The following is a 22088-nucleotide window of genomic DNA, read 5'->3' as shown; positions in this document are numbered from 1 at the left end:
AATCATCGTTTTGGCATGTCTCAAAAAAACTGGTTAATGTAGTAGATGGTGGCTGAGCAGCTCTTTGTACTGCGTTCTGTGCTGTAAAATACACTCTTTGTCCATTTTCTAAATGCACAGCTAAGTGAACAACAGAAGGGTGTCTCTCATGAATAGGAAAAGAAAATATTCGCCAAACTGCTTCATTACTACTGACATAGCGGCCCATTTGGTATTGGGTAACTTCATCATTAGAATTCCCTGCACCAATTCCAATCACAGCCATATCACTCCCTTTGGTTACATATTTGCAAATGTATTTAATCGATTTCACTGAATGGCAAGATTCAACGTTGATGTGTGCTTTGAATGTCTTTGATAAAATGGGTGAATATGGAACAATCCAACGATTATCTATTTCAATATCTTGTTAATTTAATTTGACAATTGTTGATTTTCCATTGTCTGCTGTCGATCTGCGACGATACAATGGATAACCGTCATTACCAGTAATTGTTTCCGATATTAATGTCCGTGGATATCGTTTTGAACATTTACCATCCATCATACACGGTGAATTTTGATTAAGAGTTCCACAGGGACCATGTATCATGTTTTTGATAACTACCTCATGCAATCCAGGATCTACTTGTACATTAGGGATTTCAGCTGATATCACTGCATCAACTTCATTTGGCCTTATCTTTTCAACCAACCAAATCAAAATGTGTGCATGTGGCAATCCTCGTTTCTGCCACTCCACAGAATACATCCAGCAGCGTGTCTCACCAAACACATTATGTTTTACGATGAAATTCATTAAAGATTTCAACTTTTGTCTAAAGACTCTGGCTGTAATATCATGACGATCAATGGATGATTTCCCAGGTAATAACTCCTGCTTAATTTCTATCCATTGCGGATTGCATGTAAACGTGATGAACAAATCTGCTGTACCATAATGACGAACATACGACATGGCATCTTGAGCATATTCGTGCATATGCCGAGGGCTTCCGATGTATGTTGCTGGAAGAATAGTCATCCGACCGACATTCTGTGCATTTCCATCAGTATTAATCGCATCTCGAAGGTGAATATACTCTTCAGATCGGAGTTTGGTTTGATTCAACCTGATGAATGTTAATCTCTCCGTTTCAATTTTAACATACATGTCATCAACATATTTGTGATATAATCGCCGACATTTCAATATGTGATTATCTGCATTTTCCCGAATCATTAGGCGGTATGAATAATAGTTCATTGAACTGACTTTTTTGTTGGTTTCAGAACCTGTAAACAGATTTTGTTTTAATAACATTCAAATATAAAATTAAAATACATAATATAGTGACTGAGATATTATCGCCATAGCTAAACTAATATTTTAGTTACCTGTAATGGGATTTATCATTTTTATTGATAAATCGTAGCCATCTTCACCTTGCCAAAATATAATGGGATATTGCAGTGCATCATATGAGCGGTGTGTTTCCTTTATAGGTTGTAATTGAAAATTCCGACGATGTAAAACAATATCACGGGATTCCAAGTTTTCTCCAACTACAACGATAGCAACTTCATCAATAGTTGGTGCATTAAAACGTCTTGTATGTTGACCTGCAGGTGTTTTATCAGCTCTGATTACAATTTTGTGATTATCGGATGGCATCAGATCCAGGGCAGTTTTAAACAATATAATCAATTGATTGTGTTGATGAAATAAAGTTTGTAATTGTTCTACAATAGACCTTTTTACTAAATTGTTATGTGCACAACGCAGATCAATTTCTTGTGGTGAATTGGCCATAAAATAAATTTGCAGGAATTTGTTGTCGCTATCTGACACTGGTAACAGTGAACCTGCTCTGTGATATATTTGCCCTTGTATCTGTAAATAAAAAAAATATTATGGTGTGGTATAAATTAATGGATTGTCAATGATCAAACTTAAATAATATTTGATCTTAAAAAGTATATATTTAGTTTTAACTAATATCTATCAAATATAAAATATAATAAAAGTGTCACTGAAACTGAATCACCATATAATATGATGACTAAGTGATATATTTCGTAATGATTAAGAAATTGAAGATTAGTAACACATCTTAACTTTGGTGACAGAAAATTTTGTTCGCTAAAATAATTATGAGTAACTGCTATAATACATACCTTGAAAGTTGGCATAAAATTTTCCCGAATTGCATTTGTTGCCCCAAATGAAGTCATTTGAAAGCAATTGTTATATTGTTGAATATGTGTCAAAAAGTGTATAGAATCTGTTCCTATTCCTGAAACCAATGAGTACAATGGTTCTGGTGGTGGATCCAATTGTATCAATTTCACTTTACCATTTGCGCAACACAATCCATTGGCTTCGTTTTTGTATTTTAATGCCTTACAGTGTGAGCAAACCAAGTTCATAGAACCAATAACAACACATTGGTAGTTACTGTAGTCAATTGACACATCGTAACTGAAAGCAGCTGGATTCAAACTTGCGCGATTATTAGTTGAATGTCGCGCTCGCGCTTCACGCGTTTGTGATATCCGAATTCTTTCACGTTCATTTCCGTCGTCACGTTCTTGTGCAGTACGATTAGATCGGTAATTAGCTTGGTTTATAGCATTTCTGGTTCTTCTACCTAAATTGCTTCGTCTTATAGGAGGCATATCAAATATAAATTATTTTTTCACTAATCACGAACTAAACAAACACTAACTAACTAAACACTCTGCACAAAACACGATATACGAATTTGTTTCGTGTATCACTTGACAATTCATCTGTCATCTGTCAAAAGTCATCTGTAACAGACAACTTTTTTTTTTAAATTTGATATGACTTGAACTCAAATCCTTTTAAGCCGTACGAATTGTTTTATTTATTTAAAATTTGAATTAAATTTTAAACAAATAAAAAATTTTAAATAAATAAAACAATTCGTACGGATTAAAAGGATTTGAGTTCAAGTCATATCAAATTTAAAAAAAAAAGTTGTCTGTTACAGATGACTTTTGACAGATGACAGATGAATTGTCAACTGATACACGAAACAAATTCAAACAAAAAGGGCTATTTTTAGGGTTTTTCCAGCAATAATTCTAATTTTTCTCGCCGTAAAAACCATCCCTGAACTTCAACGAACATTTTAAAAAAAGATTTGGCCAAATTGGTCCAGGCGTTGTTGAGTTATGCGCTTAGGAACATATTTTGCGATTCATTTTTATATATAAGATTGTGTTGGATTCCGGTTTTGTTAGCCGAAAGACCAGTATAATAAAAAGATAGAAAGTATATTGAACTACTGTAAATGATCCCAACAACTTAACTGATTCTTTTATATACCCTTCTAATGGTTTTATATTTAGTTATTTTCTTATTGTTGTACTTCTAGCCTTGTTCATCTTTGTTACACTTCTTATTCTTCTTAGATGTTTCATATCCGCTGCTTGTATTTTGTCATTATTTTTTCTATCTAAATTTGTATGCTTCCAGCTTCGTTTTGTTCTATATTTATGTAATTCGACACTTTGATAATAAATTCACTATTCTTGGAGAAACAATTTTTCAAATCATGCCATTAATTTCCTATTCCTGGCTTCCATTACTTTCAGTTCTAATTCCCATATATTTAAATGAATTTATTTATAGTTTATTTTTTTAACTGGTATATATATATATATATATATATATATATATATATATATATCTTACGTCTCTCCCTTCCTCATCTCATAACTTCCTAACTATCATTCAGTTTTTATTTTTATACACGCCAAATTTCATTAAATTCAATGTTTATATAAATACTGTAATAACCCCTGAAATTAGCATACAACACTAATCCGACAATTGTTATATATACTAAATATGAAATTTTTAAAAATATTTATATTTTAGCGCTAAACAAAAATTTTTTATTTTAATAAAATGCCTGGTGGCGCTGTGGTAAAGGATATAGGACGGTCCTCCTACTGTTGCGATAGGCGCGGGTTCGAATCCTGCTGGAGCATGGTCGTAAATTTATGTTTGTGATTGTTTAATATTTGTGATTGTTCCAGGCAAAAGTGTAAAATCCGACAAGGAAAAGGATCCGAGTCACACCAGTAACCAGGCTGGTAAGATCGGATGACTTCTGGGATGATTTCTAAAGTTGGTCACTCGCCAGTTAATAAGCTTAATGCTGAGGACCGTGGTTTGGAGCCCACGTTAAACTGTAGGTCACTCCAGATAAACCCATATTTGGTAAAAGGAGACTTAATTAGACTTTTAATAAAATATTTTATTTAAATACTAGTTATAATTTGTATAAAATATTTTCAACATACATCAAAAAACAATATATAATCTGACAACTGATAACTTATTTTCTAAATGTACATTGTTATTGCCTTAAATAGTATAAAGCAAAAAAAACAGAGTGTACTTAAAATATAATATATATAATAATTCTTGCTTACAATATTTTTACATATTGGAATAAAATAATGAATTATTATATTACGTCAGTGTTACTTTCTGAATATTAAAATATGATTAAATAGATTTGGGATCACTACTCCAATCTTTTTTTCACACTTTTGGTCAGGCCATTTGGCGATTTAAACCGAACTGATCTGTACAGCACAGATAATTATTCTATTATATCCGTCCTTTCCTCCCTCAAAATGAATACAGGAAGGAATTTTACATCTCCGTGTGTTATCGCGAGTAGAAAAACAGGAGAAGCCTGCATTTATGACTGAAATAGTAATTACTATTTCAGTCCTAAAGTCGCTAGTTCTTTTACTACTAGTTCTTAGTAGAGTTATTAGTTAGTAGAGTTAGTAGTTAGTAGAGTATTTTCTTACTTATTCACTAGTTCTTTTATATCGACTAGTTTGACTGTTTTGTGAGTATCCAATGTTTTGATTATTTTAGTCGATAGTTCCCAACGAAAATCATAATGCATATAGGCTACTCTATTTAGTGTAGATCGCTGAAAATTAATTCACGCTTTTATTAAAACCTACTTTTTATACTCTTAAACAAAGAAAGGGTTTTAAGAGATCTTATTGCAAAGATAACATCCGCAGGTTTTCGTGAAGCATTTAATAAATGTCGGATAAATACCTCAACAAGAATACAAAAAAAAACGATAACGCATCTCGTTTGGCCGGAAATCCTTTTCGTGCAAGTTTTAAACATTACTAGATAAAATTATATATGGCAATTCTAGGCTTAATTTAAAAATAATACATTCATACGCATTAATTAAATCGCTATAAGCGTATAAGGAAATAAACGCACATTCACAAACACCACTATCTGGGAGAAATTATTCAAATATTATTTAGATGGCGCCCGATTAACCATACTTGTTACTTTCCCATAGACTGGCGAAAAAAAGACGATCTAATTCTTATCATAAGTGAGGAAATAAGCGTAAAATGCCTCGGATGCTTCCTCACCGACATCAGAATTATTTCATAATTATATTGGATTCAGGCTTTGTTAGCCGAAGGACCAGTATAATTAAAAATAGAATGTATATTAAACTACCTGTAAATCGCAAATTATTTATTTTTTGGAACTATTTAAACCAATTTAACAGATCAGACAAAAAATTGGTGCTGGTATTCGTAATTGTAAAAATGTAATTTCTAAAGAACTTAGTAAATGTCTAAGAGATTGATTGAGTTCTTTACAGTGCGGTTAAGAAGTCTAAATATTTAAAAAATCAGAACTCCCTGAGCGAAAAAAAGAGGGAAGCCGAACAAAATAGATAAGAAGCTGAAGAAAGTCAATATGTAATCAAGTTCTTTGTAAAACTAATTGGTATATAAGTATTAAATGTTTTCTTCATGCTTCATTCTTTCATACTTCTGCTCAATATTCTTGCTTTGGTCGGAGTATTTCTCCTTTACTGCAGTATCTCCCTAATGCTACAACTTCCTTTCAGGTTCGCTTAGGCTATAATTTTGTCTGTTCTCTTTCCATCGTTTCTTACGCTGTAATTGATCCCAAAAATTAAATTGTTAAAAATTGTATAAACATAAAAGTTTTATCACTTATTCTTATCCTAATTTTGAACCGAGTTGGATTCCTAAATTCGTTCTTATCATAACTTTGTTTATTAAGTTACTGGCCATAGCTACAATAATTTGATATTCTTTAAGAAACGCTCAGACAGCTCATATTATTTTAGCAATAAACGTTGCTTTTTAAGAAAAGAACACTGTACGCGTACCGTGAAAATGATTCACAAAACGTTTTATTTTGTTATGCCATTATGAAAAGTATAGTTATGAACAAGAGAATACGGGCCTCCGAACCAGACGATAAAAAGCGTCAAATGATTTTTGGTGGTCGAAACATTCTGAGGGGAACCGAACGCGCGAGTTGATTTCGATCACCAGAAACCACTGCGAAAGGAGAGCTGTTCGCCGAATCCATGCTGAATCTTCCCCGAATGTTTGCGCATGATCTCGCGCAGTGTCCGAACCATTCATGTCTGTACTCACCATAATGTCGAGAACCTTAGTTTGAATCCCATATTAAGCTGAACTATTGCTGAGCTCTTCTAAGAAAACTCATTATTTGACTGTTTACTTATCGACACATCTATTAATACGTTAAATTTGAGGTTACATGAGTGTTACTTTTATAGTTATCTCCTATAGTTGCCGAGATACAAGCTACCGAATATCAGTGACTGTGCAAAGCCTTCGCTGATCAGCGTACATAAAGTTGGGCTTGAAAGAAAACCCGTTAATTATGAATCTAGTGCGTATTTGGTTTTATCTTGTATATTTTCAGAGATATTTTTATTAATTACATCTTATATTAGCTATGCTTAGTATAATCTTTCTTTATAAATTAATTTGTTACTATTGTTCTTTTGCACTTTCATCAATACAAAATCAGAACGAGTACGAGATAAATATATAAGTAATTTAACAATTTAAACAAAAAATTAGTACTGGTATTCGTAATTGTAAAAATATACTTTCTAAGGAACTTAGTAAATGTCTAAGAGATTAATTGGTTCTTTGAAGTGCAGTTAAGAAGTTTAATTGTTTAAAAACACAAAACTCACTGAATGAAAAAAGAGGGAAGCCAAACAAAATAGATAGAAGGCTGCGGATAGTCATATGTAATCAAAAAAGTCCTTTGTAAGACTAATTGGTATAGAAGTTTTAAATTTCTTCTTCATGCTTCATTCTTTCATACTTCTGCTCAATATACTTGCTTTAGTCGGGCTATTTTTCCCCTCATCCCCTTTTTTGCAGTATCTCCCTAATGCTTCAACTTCCTTTCAGGTTCGCTTAGACCATTATTTAGTCTGTTCTCTTTCCATCCTTTCTTACGCTGTAAATGATCCCAACATATAAATTGACTCTTTTATTTACTGGTTTATGTTTAGGTATTTTCTTATTGCTGTTCATGTTCATCTTTGTTTCTCTTCTCATTCTTCTTAGATGTTTCATATCCGCTACTTATTTATATATTAGTATATTGTTTTTATATTATCTATATAATTTTGTATGATTCCTGCTTCGTTTTGATCTATATCTATGTTATTCAACACTTTAATATTAAATTCAGTATTCTTGTAGAAACAGTTTTTCAAATCATGCCATATATTTCCATTACTTTCAGTTCTACTTCCCATTTATTTAAATGAATTAATTTATTGTTTACTTTTTAATTTGGATATATATTTCTTCTGACTCTCCCATCCACATAACTTCATGACTATTTTATATTCCCTAAATGCTGTATTTCATCTACTCAGATTTCTCAGAAGTGCTCTGGAGTCAGTTAGAGTTATCAACACACCATCGACAAAAACAATATTCTATATGCAGGTCTGCTTTTTAAACAGGCATTATTTTTTATCTCATCCACATATATCATATTGCTCCCTTTTTTGTTTTTCCTAAACTTTCTAAATTGTCAGTTTTCATTTTTATCACATGCCAAATTACATTCAATTCAATTTTTATGTAAACATCCTTTAATAACCCCTGAAATTAACATTAGCGCAACACTAATCTGACAATTGTTATATTTACCAAATACGATTTTTTTAATATTTATATTTTAGCCGGATATAAAAAATGTAATTTTAATAAAATATTTTATGTAAATACCAGTTATCATTTGTATAAAACATTTTTAAGATAAATCAAAAAACAATATCTAATCTGACAACTGATAACTTATTTTCTAATTGTACATTGTTATTGCCTTAATTGGTATAAAGTAAAAAACCAAAGTATACTTAAAAATATAATAAAGTAATTATACATTACAATTTGATTTGACTCATTTTCTTTCTTATATATATTTTTATAGGTAGTTATATATATAAATGTTCATATAAATTAATATAAAATAATTCTTGCTTACAATATTTATACATATTGGAATGAAATAATGAATTATTATATTACTTCAGTGTTACTTTCCGAATATTAAAATATAATTAAATATATTTGGGATCAATATTCCATTCTTTACTAAATTAACAGATTATCTAAAAAGTCCCCGGTCTACCATAGTAAAGCACATTTTTTTGACAAAATTGTTGTTTTTATTGAACATAATTCCCTTCAAGGGTGATTCACTGATTATAGCGACCCTCCAACTTTTCGATGCCATTTTTGTAGTACTATTTGTACTTTGCATCAAAATAGGCCTCAGTTTTGGCGATCACCTCTTCATTCGACGAAAATTTCTTCCGAGCGAGCATTCTTTTGAGATATGAGAACAGAAAATAGTCGCTGGGGCCAGATCTGGAGAATACAGTGGTTGAGGAAGCAACTCGAAGTCCAATTCATGGATTTTACCTTCGTTTTCACTGACTTGTGCCACGGTGCATTGTCTTGGTAAAGCAGCACTTTCTTGTTCTTCAAAAGCGGCCGTTTTTCTGCGATTTCGTCCTTCAAACGGTCCAATAATGCTATTGATTGTCCTTCCTTTTTCAAAGTAGTCAATGAAAATTATTCCATGCGCATCCCAAAATACAGATAACATAGCCTTCCCAGCTTACTGTTGCGTTTTCCCATGCTTTGAAGCGGGTTCATCGTGTACTGTCCAGTCGGATGACTGTCGATTGGACTTCGGAGTAAAACGATGGAGCCATATTTGATCTATTGTGACATATCGTCGCAAAAACTCGGGTTTATTACTCTTCATTATTTTCAAACACTGCTCCGAATCAACAACTCGTTGTTGTTTTTGGTCAAAAGTGAGCTCGCACAGTTAATATCTTTAGAGTGTCTGGTATTTCATTCAATTTCTGTATACGGTCATTCAAAATCATTTTGTGGATTTTTTAAATATTTTCGTAGCATGCCAAACCTTGATGATTGATTTTCCTGGGACAGTGTCCGGAAACTCGGCACCAATCCAACTTTTTCCTTCAACTGTATTTTTTCCCTTCAAAAATCAATATTTTATCAACACGCGAAATTCCTTTTTATCTAGTTTTTTCGCAGTAACAAAAGTTGCTTCACTCAAAATGCTATAATTCACAAACTAATGAACCGACGCTGTTAACGCATCTTTTGAGGGCTAACTAGAGAACATATGGATTTAATTCTAGTAGCTCCACCTAGGTGTCAGGCCGGGGACTTTTCAATTGACCTGTTATATATTAAACATTTAGTTAATAATTGATACCCTTTATAGCTGTATATCATTTATTTTGATCTCTGTTTTTATCTATCTAGGATGTTAAATTGTTTTATGTTGTTTTATCTAAATTAATATTTATTTGACGCCTTGGATTTAAAATTGGCCCTACAAAAAATTGGTAGATAGCAGAAATTAAGCTATTAGAGTATTAATTGAGTTTCGTTGTTTCTATTGAAGTTTTTTTAGAAGAATTTAAATTTGTTAATAGTTGTTCCCCACTACATTCCTATTTTCCCATATATTGGTTAAAACACTGAAAACGGTCCGATTATTATAATAGCCAAGGAAATGAGAGGGAAATACCTGAGATGCTTCCCCGGGGGCATCGGAATTATTTCATAATTAAGTTGGATTCGAGCTTTATTTGGCGAAAGATCGCTCGGCTGCATGCGCCACCAGTTGACCGCGAACGGGAAAGGCCGAGGCCCTAATAAAATTTCGTTTTCAAATTACTCGGGGTATCACAATGGGCTCGTACGTCAACGGACCAGGTGTGGAATTTCGTATTGTTTCCATTTTCGTAATTGCGCTTCGTTACGGTCAAGTTTATTGGGTAGAATAGTGAATGACAATCTCGAACAAATTCTTAATTAACACTAATCATGTTGAATGTCTTCTGGAGAATGACAATGTAAGATAAATAATACCGAATTAATTTTTACTATGCTATTGTGATCAACAACTAGTAGAATAATGTTGTTTATTATGAATCCATCAGAAATAACTTCAGGTTCAGGAACAAGAACATTTTAGGCACGTAATAGCGGCACAGCTGAATATTACTGATATATACAGGGCATTGACAAGATATTATGAAACCATGCTATATATTACATCTTTATTCTTCAGATGTATCATGACTTACAGTATCTTTAGTAACGAGCATATATTTTATTTTGTTCTCCCCTAAAATCTGTGGAAAATCTAAACAGTGACCAGTGGAACCGGATGATGTGGGACTGCCTCTGGGCTTACCAATACACTAAACCAAAACCACCTCACAGCTGACCCCTGTAGGCCGCTACTGCTACTGCATTAAATTTGGGGATATGGCACCCGCCAACCGGGCAGCCATTATTAGACACGATGACCCGACGAAATAATAGATAGTGAAACTAACTGTTGATTTGCGACAACGACTGAGTGCTGTCGAATGGGGACAAAATTTATAATGTCGTTTCAAAATCCTTGTGGCCTGGAAAAAAGGGAGATTGGCGGTGACGCGGTGCTGAGCTCCCAGCATGTCGACTAGCTTGCAAATCAGCGCATTTACAGAATAATTTGAGCTGAATTGTTTTTTATGGAAGGATTCATATATGATGTGCTTGATTTTTGGAGTGTCAGTTTCTCTATGAATTTTATTATTTCTGACAAACCATGGAGTGTTTGTGATTCTCCTGAGGATCAGAGCCAGATAACTGGACATTAGATACGTAGAGAAGTACGGACCGAATTAACATCTTGTAAAATAAGCATTTGATGGAGGTGGGATGTCTGTTAGACGGGCAGATCATAGGAGACAGGTTTGCTATTCCCGAACCTTTGTGGATTTGGAAATGCCAACCGAACCGTCGACCGAAGTGGAGACCTAGGTACGAGACGTTGTCCCGCCATGGAATTATTGCGGTGTCGAACTTGAGTTGCGAGACGCTCAGTGCGTATCAATTTTTATGGAAAATGATTGTCTGGGTTTTCAGGGGTTGATTTGCCAGATAACATAAAAGTACCGCGGCAAAAGTGACAGTAGCACACAACTTTCACTAGAGTCACATTTTTTCGATAATAACGGTATGGCAGAGCTCCCCAAAGCCAACATTTATGGGAAAAGTTGAGATTGCGGAACATCTTATAATTAAGAGTTGGAGCCAGCGGTGCTAAATAAGTAGTGCCTTGCTCCAACTGGCCACTTGACGACTACAAGAATGTGGTATAGTCCGATGAATCACCGAATACATTGTTCCCTACAAACAGCTTAGTTTATGTATGGAGAACCCCAAAAGACACTTACTTGGAATAGGTTCTGTTATGATTCGGGCGGCAATATTGTGACATTCTGCTGGTGCTCTCTCTCACATCACCGGGCGGATTACTGCGAATGAATATCTCGACGTCCTCAATTATGAAGTTTTTACTACGACTAGCATATTACTGCCAAACACTGTCATATTCTAGTAATTCTTCGTAAATATTTCTCCAAATCTATGATCAACTAATGCAGAACCTCAGACAAAAACTAAATCACCAAACACCAAAATAGAGATTAAGTGGTAGAAGAGAATCTACCAACGATAACTTGATAAATGTCGCATGACGAGAGCATACGTGAAACTTGACATTGAATCAACGGCGTTATACTGCACTTGCTCTAATTTCCGTAATGTATAGCTGTCATTTTAGTGAAATATGTCCTGGTGCCACAAGTTGTTATTCACCAAAAAGATGATACTTTTAAGTTAATTTTATATTTACATTATTCTTCAGTTAGTTTGATGACCTATTTTATTTATTTATTGTTTAATAGAAAAATTATATTTGTACATACATTATACAAGTATATTAATAGTAAAATGATATAATTTAGTACTGAAAATAGGAGTTGTTTGAACGTACATTTATACATTTATACCAGGTGTACCAGAAAGTAACTCCGGTTTTTCTAACAGATGTCGCTAGGCTTATGTATGCAATGTTAAGTCATGTGTCATATGTAATGTTATGATTTGACACATATGTAATTTTATTCTACTGACATCAATATTCAAAGCCGTATATGTTATATTTTGCGAAAGTAAGTCCGTCATAGAATGCATCATATTTCATTCAGACATCTTTTACCATTCGTTAATTTTTCTAAGTATCCGCAAAATCAAAAGGTTTAAACATAACTACACAAGTATAGTAACTTTCCATTATTACTTTACTATCATGTTCAAAGAGTTTCTAATTACATTTTTAATTGTTCTTGTTTTCATAGTGCAAAATATAATATTTAACAAAATCATTTTCGTTTACATGTATGTATTTTTAAAACCTTCAATCATGGACGTATAGACTATCCAAAGAAGCAGTGAACATACGTCATCAAGATGTTTAATATATTGCCTGCCGCAATTTGTAAATTTGTTTTCGAATCAGACAATATTTTAGTTATCATTTTATTCTAGTTAAAAATAGATATTAGGCTGCATGATACGTTCGAACACTTGGAACAAAATATAATCTTGGATTAAATAAAAACAGAGAGTAGATTTTTCAATACTGTCTGGAAAGTATCCATAGATAGCTTATAACTATGAGATATGGTCTTCGGGACATGTAGGACATCCCTTCGTACACTGTTAAGTAATATAGGAGTTAAAGGGTGTAGTTATGGCCCACGAAGAAGTCTAATGGAACTTCCAGGCATTGCTTTTAAAAGTATACAATTTATAAAAGCATAAAATAAAATCAAGGAAGATTTATTATTTCAATTAAAGTATTTAGATGAGACATGGATTATTCAGAATGGGACATTAGATCACTCATGGCAAAATGATAATTAAAAGTGTTTAAAATAAAAGTTGATGGAAAGAGATAATGTTGGAACAACAATTGATTAAGTCTTATTAGTATTAGGTCATAACATTTATTAATAATTAATTTCAGATATATTGTTCTAATTTTTCTTAGAATTATTGAATTGGAATGGTTAATACCACGTTTGGTTTGGATGAACTCGACACATTTAGGAAGAAATTGACAAAAGATGAAGTCGTGAACAAATGTTGGAAATTAACAGCTTAGTTATACACTTTAATAAATTTTTCTGAATGTGTGATTATGAAAAATGCTAACAATTTCCAAGGCAGGGTGATGAGAGTGGAAACAACTAGTGAGTATATAATTAATATATGAGTATATAATTAATTTTATCAAGAATGGTGTATATGATATCAAAATGACTTGACAATGAAATAGACCATCGATGGAAACAAGTTAGTTGATAATATATTTGTTTCATCATTTTATTTAGACTAGATTTTTGTTAGATGTCATAATTAAATTAATCAACTCAGAAACTTAGAGTTGATGCGGCAACGTTGGGACTTTTTGACGTCATTAATTTAAATGATCTATGTTCACTGCTACTTTGGATAGACTACAACAACTCACAAAGGTTTCAACATATTTGTATCGACAGTTAACGACCAAAAAAACAGCAAATGAGTAATAAACAAAAAATAATTTGATATATTAGATATATATTAATGTTACTTATATTTAAAAACAATTATTATAACGTTTCATAATAGCAGCTAGGAAAATCCAAACAATACACGATTCTCCACCTGATTCATTTAATAACAAGTCTATTGTGATATCGGCACTAATTATAGTTCAAGTGTTATTGAGCTCACTGTTTATTTTTTTTATATAGTGATAAATCGAAATGGAATTCCATAATACATTGTATGATAATTGTAATATACGTTATCAAACCACACAATTATCGATATTATATTTTTGGCATTTGGAGTTAATCAATTTTGATCTAAAACGTTAATGATTCATAAAGCGTTGTATCTGCCTAGTAACTATGTGTAAATTGATCAGCGAAAATCATTACATTGTTTGTAATTCCTCAACTGATATGTATAAGTTATAATAATAACGCAAAAATGAAGAAGGAAAGCGGTATTATAGAACTTAGTACACTATAGCTCTAGAAAATTTTGCTGTGTCTACAAAATACATATCTTCAATACCTATTATATTTTCCCTTGATGAACATTTGGAGGTGTAAGAAGAGCCAGATATCAAAGAAATATAAATCTGACGAATAAATTATTTGCACTTTATTTCACGATTGTAACGATTGTTTTTGAACAACAGGTTAACAGATCAGTTGAAAAGTCCCCGTTCGGCAAATAGATGGAGCTAATATAATTAAATCCATATGTTTTTTAGTTAGCCCTAACCCTCAAAAGATGCATGTATAAATTTGATAGCTGTCGAATCATTAGTTTGTGAATTATAGCATTTGAGTGAAACAACTTTTATTATTGTGAAAAAAAATTGATAAAAAGGAATTTCGCGTGTTGATAAAATATTGCTTTTCGAAGGGAAAAAATACAGTTGAAACAAAAACTTTTATCTTTGATGCCGAGTTTCCGGACCGACTGCCACAGCAAAATCAACCACCAAGGATTAGTATGCTAAGTTTAGACGTAGTTTGCCCCAATCAAGACGGAGACAAAAGCGGTTGCTACCGACGAAAACATTTAAAAATCCACAAAATGATTTCAAATGACCGTAAATTGAAATTGAATGAAATAGCAGGCACTCAAAAGTATATCAACTGAACGTGTACATCATATCATTCACGAATATTTGGGTATGAGAAAGCTCTGTGCAAAGTGGGTGCCGCGCGAACCTACTTTTGACTAAAAACAACGACAAGTTGATAATTTGGAGCAATGTTTGAGGATGATCAAGCGTAATAAAACCGAGATTTTGCATCGATATGTCACAATGGATGAAGCATGGCTCCATTATCGAAATCCAATCGACAGTAATCCTAGTAGACTGCACACGATGAATCCGCTCCAAAGCGTGGAAAAACGCAACAGTCGGCTGGCAAGGTTATGGTGTCTGTATTTTGGGAGATGCATGGAATAATTTTCATTCACTACCTTGAAAAAGGAAGGATAATCAACAGCGACTATTACGTAGCGTTATTGGACCGTTTGAAGGACGAAATCGAAGAAAAACGGCCGCATTTAAGGAAAAACGGTGCTGCTTCACCAAGATAATGCACCGTGTCAAAAATCCATGAATTGGGCTTCGAATTGCTTCCTCATCCACCGTATTCTCCAGATCTGCCCCTAGCGACTATTTCCTGTTCTCATATCTCAAAAGAATGCTCGCTGGGAAGAAATTTTCGTCGAATGAGGAGAAGATCGCCAAAATTGAGGCCTATTTTGAAGCAAAGGACAAATAGTACTACAAAAATGGTATCGAAAAGTTGGAGAGTCGCGATAATCAGTGTATCGCTACTGAAGGGAATTATGTTAAATAAAAAAATTTGCCAAAAAAATTTGTTTCACTACGGTAGGCCGGGAACTTTTCAATTGACCTGTTAGTGCGTTATTTAGATATATTGTAGAACTTAAAATTATTTTTTTCTATAAAAAAATAAATGGTTTCCATCTTAAACTAACGTCAGCACTTTTTCGTCCAATTTTTTAAAACGAATTCGCATTCACACCCGTGAGCCTCTTGTTTTAATTCACGGTTATAGTCAAACATTCTGATTTTTTATAATTCTGTAAGATGACACATTTATGATATAGATAATTCAATTACCCTCTTCTGTCGCCTCCTTCATTGCATCAACATCATCAAGGATAACAGCAGGCAAAGGAATACCGTCTGATATTTTATGCAAAACCGCTTTGCAACCTTGATAATTTACATATTATTTATTATATATGCTTAGTGTACAATCTTAGTTTGTACGTTAAGAGTTAGTTTTGTATATTAAACTTAAGCTAAAATGAAGAGTAACACTCATAAACTTCATATAAGTTCACAAGTTCGCTTCAATTTTCTAATTTCCTGCGTGTCGCATAGTAGTTGTATTGCTCCCAGGATGCTGTGATTTGATGACCTTAATTCAAGTCTTAGTGCGAAATCTTCGTAAATCCATTTTATTTCAAAAGCACCATGCAGTTCTTCGGTTTCAAATTGCATTGGTAATTAATCGAAAAATTTTGTTTTGGTAGCGTTACAAGATTGACTTAATGCTTTAACATAACCCCATATGTGAATTCCATAAGTCCAAATGCGCTTTAAAATTAGATTTTAATTCACTCTTTTATTAATTTTAATATTATTCGACACCAAATTTGAAGCTATTAAGCTGTATTTTCCAGTCTCTAGTCGATTTGTGGATCTGGTTTACGTCTACTTGTACCGTTTCCGCATCTCTAGTCAGAGCCTTTTGCCATAGTTACTGTATCGTCGGCAAATATTTCAAGGTCTGTTCCTTTTATTATTTGGATATCACAAGTGCAGAGCATATACAGGAAGACTCCAAGACACTGTAGCTCCACATCTCAAGCCGAAATATCATATATCGGGTCTATCAGGTATGAAATGCCAAATGCAATAAAACAAACCTATAGTCTATTCAAAACAGTAGTGACATGGGAGACCTGTCAAAATGTGGCAATGTTGCCGCAGCAACTCTGAGTTTTAGTACATTTTGAATTAGACATAACAAAATTTTAATATAAATACAAAAACGAAAAAAAATGTTATGTATTATAATTTATTTTAAAATTATAGTACATTTAATGCATATATTATCGAAGAAATTAAAACTACGATTAATTATACAGCCACAATAATTTATAGGTTAGAGTTGTTTTATTATATATACATTGAACTTTTTTCCACACTAGTATACGTAACTTTCTAGACGCATTTTTCTATGCAGTAGTAACCCTCGAAGGCCTAATCCACCTAATTAATAATTGTAAAAGAGTAATGTATTTTACTTTCATTAGAGAGCATATTTATGTTTTGCGCTTAGTACTTGTTTCTTTCGATGCAGTGTATCTCTCTCCTTATACATGTTAACCAAATGTTCATGTATATTCTGAACAATAACACACATTCTCATAAAGCTTTCACACTCTATAATACAATTTCCTACAATTAAAGTATATTAATATTATACTGACCTTTAGTTGTTTCCTCTTTCATCACCGTGTCTTGGCTATTGTCAGCGTTGAACCATAAACCAACATTCATTAAGTTTTATTCAATCACTATCCCTTTCAGAAACACTAATCAAGTTAATAACCAAGCTGCTTATTTCCAATCTATCAAAAACTTGCTCAAGATTCTACCATTTGTCAATATCTTCTTCAATGTATCTGATCGAGCTCACACAAACCGAAGTGTTATTTTCGACAATCCTTCTTTCTATAAATGCAGACAGTTCTGGTTTGAATATCCTTCTCGACCTGAATGTCTATTGCAATACCCCATATCAACTCAATCGGATTAAATATTCCGTGATAGAGAGGAAGACATAATACTCTGTAGCCATAACGTTCGGTAATATGATGTATCATGTATCTTTTCTCAGGCTAAATATTTCATATATATTTACCGAGTAACAATTTGGAACTAATTACAGCCTTTGTTGATGCACTTGTTGGGATTTTCTCCACCAGTGTACTATATATATGGTGTATCGTACATAACAATAACTGATTGTTCCTTCAAGTTCTTTAAAAGCTAATTTCCATCAACTTTTGTTGTATTTCAACTATATTTATTATCATCTTACCATGAGCGACCCAATGTACCATTCTAAAATATTTAGGTCTCATTTAAATATATAAATTGATATAATAATACTTCCTTTAAAAGAAATCTTTGGAAGTTCCATTAAACCCTTTCGTGAGTTATTTTTCACCACTTAAATCCTATATTACCCAACATTGTATAACGGGATGTTCTACATCCCTCAAATAGCTGTAAAACATATACTTTTTACTTTTTATGGATACTTTCCAGGCTAACAATTTTCTCTGAAATAATTGTATTAACTTATGTCTCGATTGAAAAAACTACTTACTGTTTCTATAAATTTCGTATATTTGATCTGATGATCAAGCTGATCTTGATTCGTCACCTATTTCTCAAAAACACGGTTTCTTTTTGGTGAATTTAATGTTATATTGTTTTTAATTTTTTTAGATACTTTAGTGACCGTGCCCGTACTAATATTCAGTGGCGTTGCAACGCACAAAAGGTATTTTCAATAAAAACCCCGGCGATTTGCAATTTATTAAAACAAGTCGTTAAAACAACGTTTGCCAGTTCATTAATCTAATTAAATATGGTAATAATATTTTTCAGCAATTATATTTTTTCACATCAGCATTTTATCTCTTTTTAAATATAATAAAATGAGAAAGATAATATTGTATGACTGTTAAACGAATTTACAAACTTTAAACAGACACATATTGACACACGGGTCACTATTGTTTTGAATTGACTATATTTGTACTTATGTACGAGCTAATAAGAGATTCCTTAATATATATTAATAAACTTAATTTGTCGTCTCGGCTTTGCTATAATTTTTTAGTTGCCTTTATCACTGTAGCGACCTTGAACCATGTCGAATTTTACGTAGTGGAATAACAGTCTACAAAATACCCAGAAATATAATCCCAGATGTTAAACACGGGCGGGGTTTCAGCAACGCCAACTAGAACCCGATAACGAATAGCTGGCAACCCCGAGACGTTTATTTGGGATGTTATTGAAGGGTATTTCCAATCATTCAGTAACCGACCATCGTTTGGTTTAGACGAGCCTCGTCTTCAGGTAACACCGCTGCCATCCGTTTTATCTATTTTGTATTTTCCACATTTTTATATTACTTCAATAAATAACGGTCATATAATGTAAACACCACTGTTTCATTTCGTTTTACCTCCAATCAGCGAGCCATATCATCTGCCCTAAATCACCAATAAAAAATCAGTGCTTTGTTATTTTTTAATGAATTTCATAACATTTTCCAAACATATATAAGAAATTCGTAAGTCTGTAAATATATAAACATATAATTGATAAATAAAAAACACAATTTGTGCACTAGCGAAATGCGCAGCCTCATAACGAGCCAATCATATGATATATCATAAATGACAGATGAAAAACTCTGCATTAGTATAGAGAACGGCTATGCAAACTTAGCGACAAAAATCATTATGACAATAAATTTAATTGGGGTTTTCGAATAATAAATTCCCGGTCATTTTGTAAAAATCCAAGCATAAAAAATATTTGATTTTTGCTAGTATCTGTACTGAAAGATTCATGTTGAGTAGTTAGGATTTTAAATCGTTATTTGTTCAAATGATCGCTGTATACAAGTCCCTTAATTGACAAGCGATTTAGATACAAAACACCATATTTCGACATAACGCCTTGTAAATCCTGTACGAGATACTACCGAGGGTGCTACCAATGACGCCCGATAAGATTAAAATTCACAGAAAATTAAGCAGAAACAATAAACAATCGCTTCGTCGGTCGGCCAAAACATAGAGATAAGAGCGCGTTATAGAGATACGCTCGTAGCGGCCACACATTCTTAACTTGAATCGCGCTTGGTTTCTCTTTTTCTCGCTTGCTCTTGTAACTAAGATCCTTAATTATACATTATAGGCAAATCATACAATTGTTGTTAATAAAATCCCCTCACTTACACTTAATCTGTCCGAAACTCAGAGTAGTATCCATCGCTAAGCTCTATTTTATTCATCGTTGGTATCTTTATTGGATCTATTATATCCACTAAGTTAACAATAATCACTGTAAAAGCGAGTTTTATTTGTTTATATTTTCCCAATATTTTTTTTAACACAGACAGAGACACATGTACCATTCAAGAAAATCATAAATCCTTCCCGATGTCTATGATACTTAGAATTTGATCCCGTAGTTCGATATTTTAGATCTTTTAATTTTTGGACCATACAAGTGTTTGAACGATAATGGAGGGACTAGACGGGATTGCCGCTTTATCGTATGATTTGTCATAATTGCGAATACTTATTAACAGAAATAATAACCACGAATGGCAACATTGTTGATTTTTCTTCGGAGATTGTACTTGCCAGATGTGATCACGTCCTAAGGATGTTAGAATTTCATAAAAGTCCATTTCTAAAAACGTGGTGATCAGAGTCACTACGTTCTTTGTACTCAGTTTATTTTACTATGTTTTGTGCCATCCAAGCTGAGTTTCATCAAATGGTGAGTTTGTTCACAGAGTATTCCAGTTTTATCTTTTTATTTATCATTTAATATTTATTGAATTTCGATTTATTACGTTCTAATTGTTATTTTATATTTATTAGCTTTAATTTCTCATATCCTATTCATTATCTTCCATTTGTTATTCTTAATTTATAATTCTCTATTTATTATTTTATACTTATTATTTCTTATTGATTATGCTCTACTTATTTATTTATTTATTTATCCCTCCATTCTTATATAATTTATTCTACTCTATTTTATTATTTCTTCGAATCATCGTATATTCTCCATAATTCTTAAATTATGGCATATCAAAGATAATAGTATCATGGTTGAAACTATAAATATAAATTATAACTATTTTATAAACCGAAAACTACCGTCAAAGTGGCGCTAAAGTTACTGATGCATACATATGATCTATGGATAATTTCAAGCATGTATAAACACCACGGAAAATGGTTTCTGCTGGCTCTTGGTGGCAGCGTATCTAGCGTGTGGCTTTTAGCTTTCTCCCTTGTACGCATTTCATGTGCATCATAGCTGAAGCTCGAGAAGTGAGTGCACGAGTAATAGTACTGTTCATTTATTTATTTATTTTGAGAATTTAGCTTAATTCTAACGAGGCCTACTAACCTTAGAGTTACTGTGTACATTATTGTTAGTGTTAGGACATAAGCTTGTACGTCGTGCGTTACTTCCCTTTCGTACCGTGTGCTTTACCCTAGCGAATACTACTAGCCGTAGTGGCAGGATTTTGTGTGTCTACTTCCCTCGATCTCATTACACGTCCATTATTGTTGGTGTTAGGGTATAAGCTGGTGCTATCAGTTACTATCATTGCCTGTTTATAATGATTGTCCGTCAATTATTGACTGCTATGGACTAAGATTATTGTTAACTATCCTGGTTACTCTATCATTTTATTGCCTATCATTGCAATCGTCTTTTATTGAGTCCTCGTCTCATCGTCTTAAGCAGATTGTCATTATGAATGTACATGAAGCATCAACAATGCCCCACAGTACCTTGTTTTGGAATATTTATATATTATTTGTATTGTTTCCGCTGATACGTACAACCCCAGATTGGAACACCATCAGTCCATATTGGTTTCAGTATTATTTTTTCTTAACATGTGGTTTCCACCTAAGTTTAGCATCATTGGATCGTGCTAAGATATTAGGTTGTATTTCCATATGGGCTTACTTGTTAATTTATATATACTGGCTGATATTAATTATTTGGTTGCTGAAATCAATATGCACTGATTTATTTTGATTCATTTTGATACTCCAATTTTCAGCCCAACATTGTATTTCGTCAATGGTTGTTTGTAACTTCGGTTGATTCAGTTTTGTTATCTCTATCTAATGGCCAGAATTGCAGGGTCATCTGCAAATATAGCAACAACATTTTCATTGAATGTAAACAAGTCTCCAGAGTACAGCAGATATAGGACTAGTCTAATACATTTTACCTGTGGTATACCTGCTAGTTTCCTCAAGTTAGAATTTTTTAAGGCATCTTCTTGTTTGACTCTGAAGTAACGGCCATTTATATATAACTCTAACAT

At 32.8% G+C, this 22088-nt stretch overlaps 1 protein-coding gene across 1 annotated transcript; it reads right to left on the bottom strand.

Annotated features, from left to right (window-relative positions):
- Window positions 1–275: 275 nt before the first annotated feature.
- On the bottom strand, window positions 276–1870 carry LOC143201466 (uncharacterized). Its single transcript, XM_076412563.1, has 2 exons — window positions 1378–1870; window positions 276–1275 (listed from the first exon to the last, which is right to left on the bottom strand). Exons 1-2 carry the CDS (start codon window positions 1790–1792, stop codon window positions 410–412), a joined length of 1281 nt encoding a protein of 426 aa, XP_076268678.1. The 5' UTR covers window positions 1793–1870; the 3' UTR covers window positions 276–409.
- Window positions 1871–22088: the final 20218 nt, after the last annotated feature.

Source organism: Rhynchophorus ferrugineus, unplaced genomic scaffold (assembly GCF_030347505.1).
Source record: "Rhynchophorus ferrugineus isolate W39M unplaced genomic scaffold, kcgeb_rfMv2 rfM8, whole genome shotgun sequence".
Taxonomy (NCBI): Eukaryota; Metazoa; Arthropoda; class Insecta; order Coleoptera; family Curculionidae; genus Rhynchophorus; species Rhynchophorus ferrugineus.
The sequence above is the reverse complement of the archived record's forward strand: the minus strand, read 5'-3'. Positions and strand labels throughout refer to the sequence as shown.

Excerpts from the sequence above, each read along its gene's own strand:
- LOC143201466 (XM_076412563.1), bottom strand. The coding sequence starts at position 1,792 with ATGGCCAATTCACCACAAGAAATTGATCTGCGTTGTGCACATAACAAT. Across the intron at positions 1,276-1,377 it reads AATGATAAATCCCATTACAG|GTTCTGAAACCAACAAAAAA; the intron begins GTAACTAAAATA and ends ATCTGTTTACAG.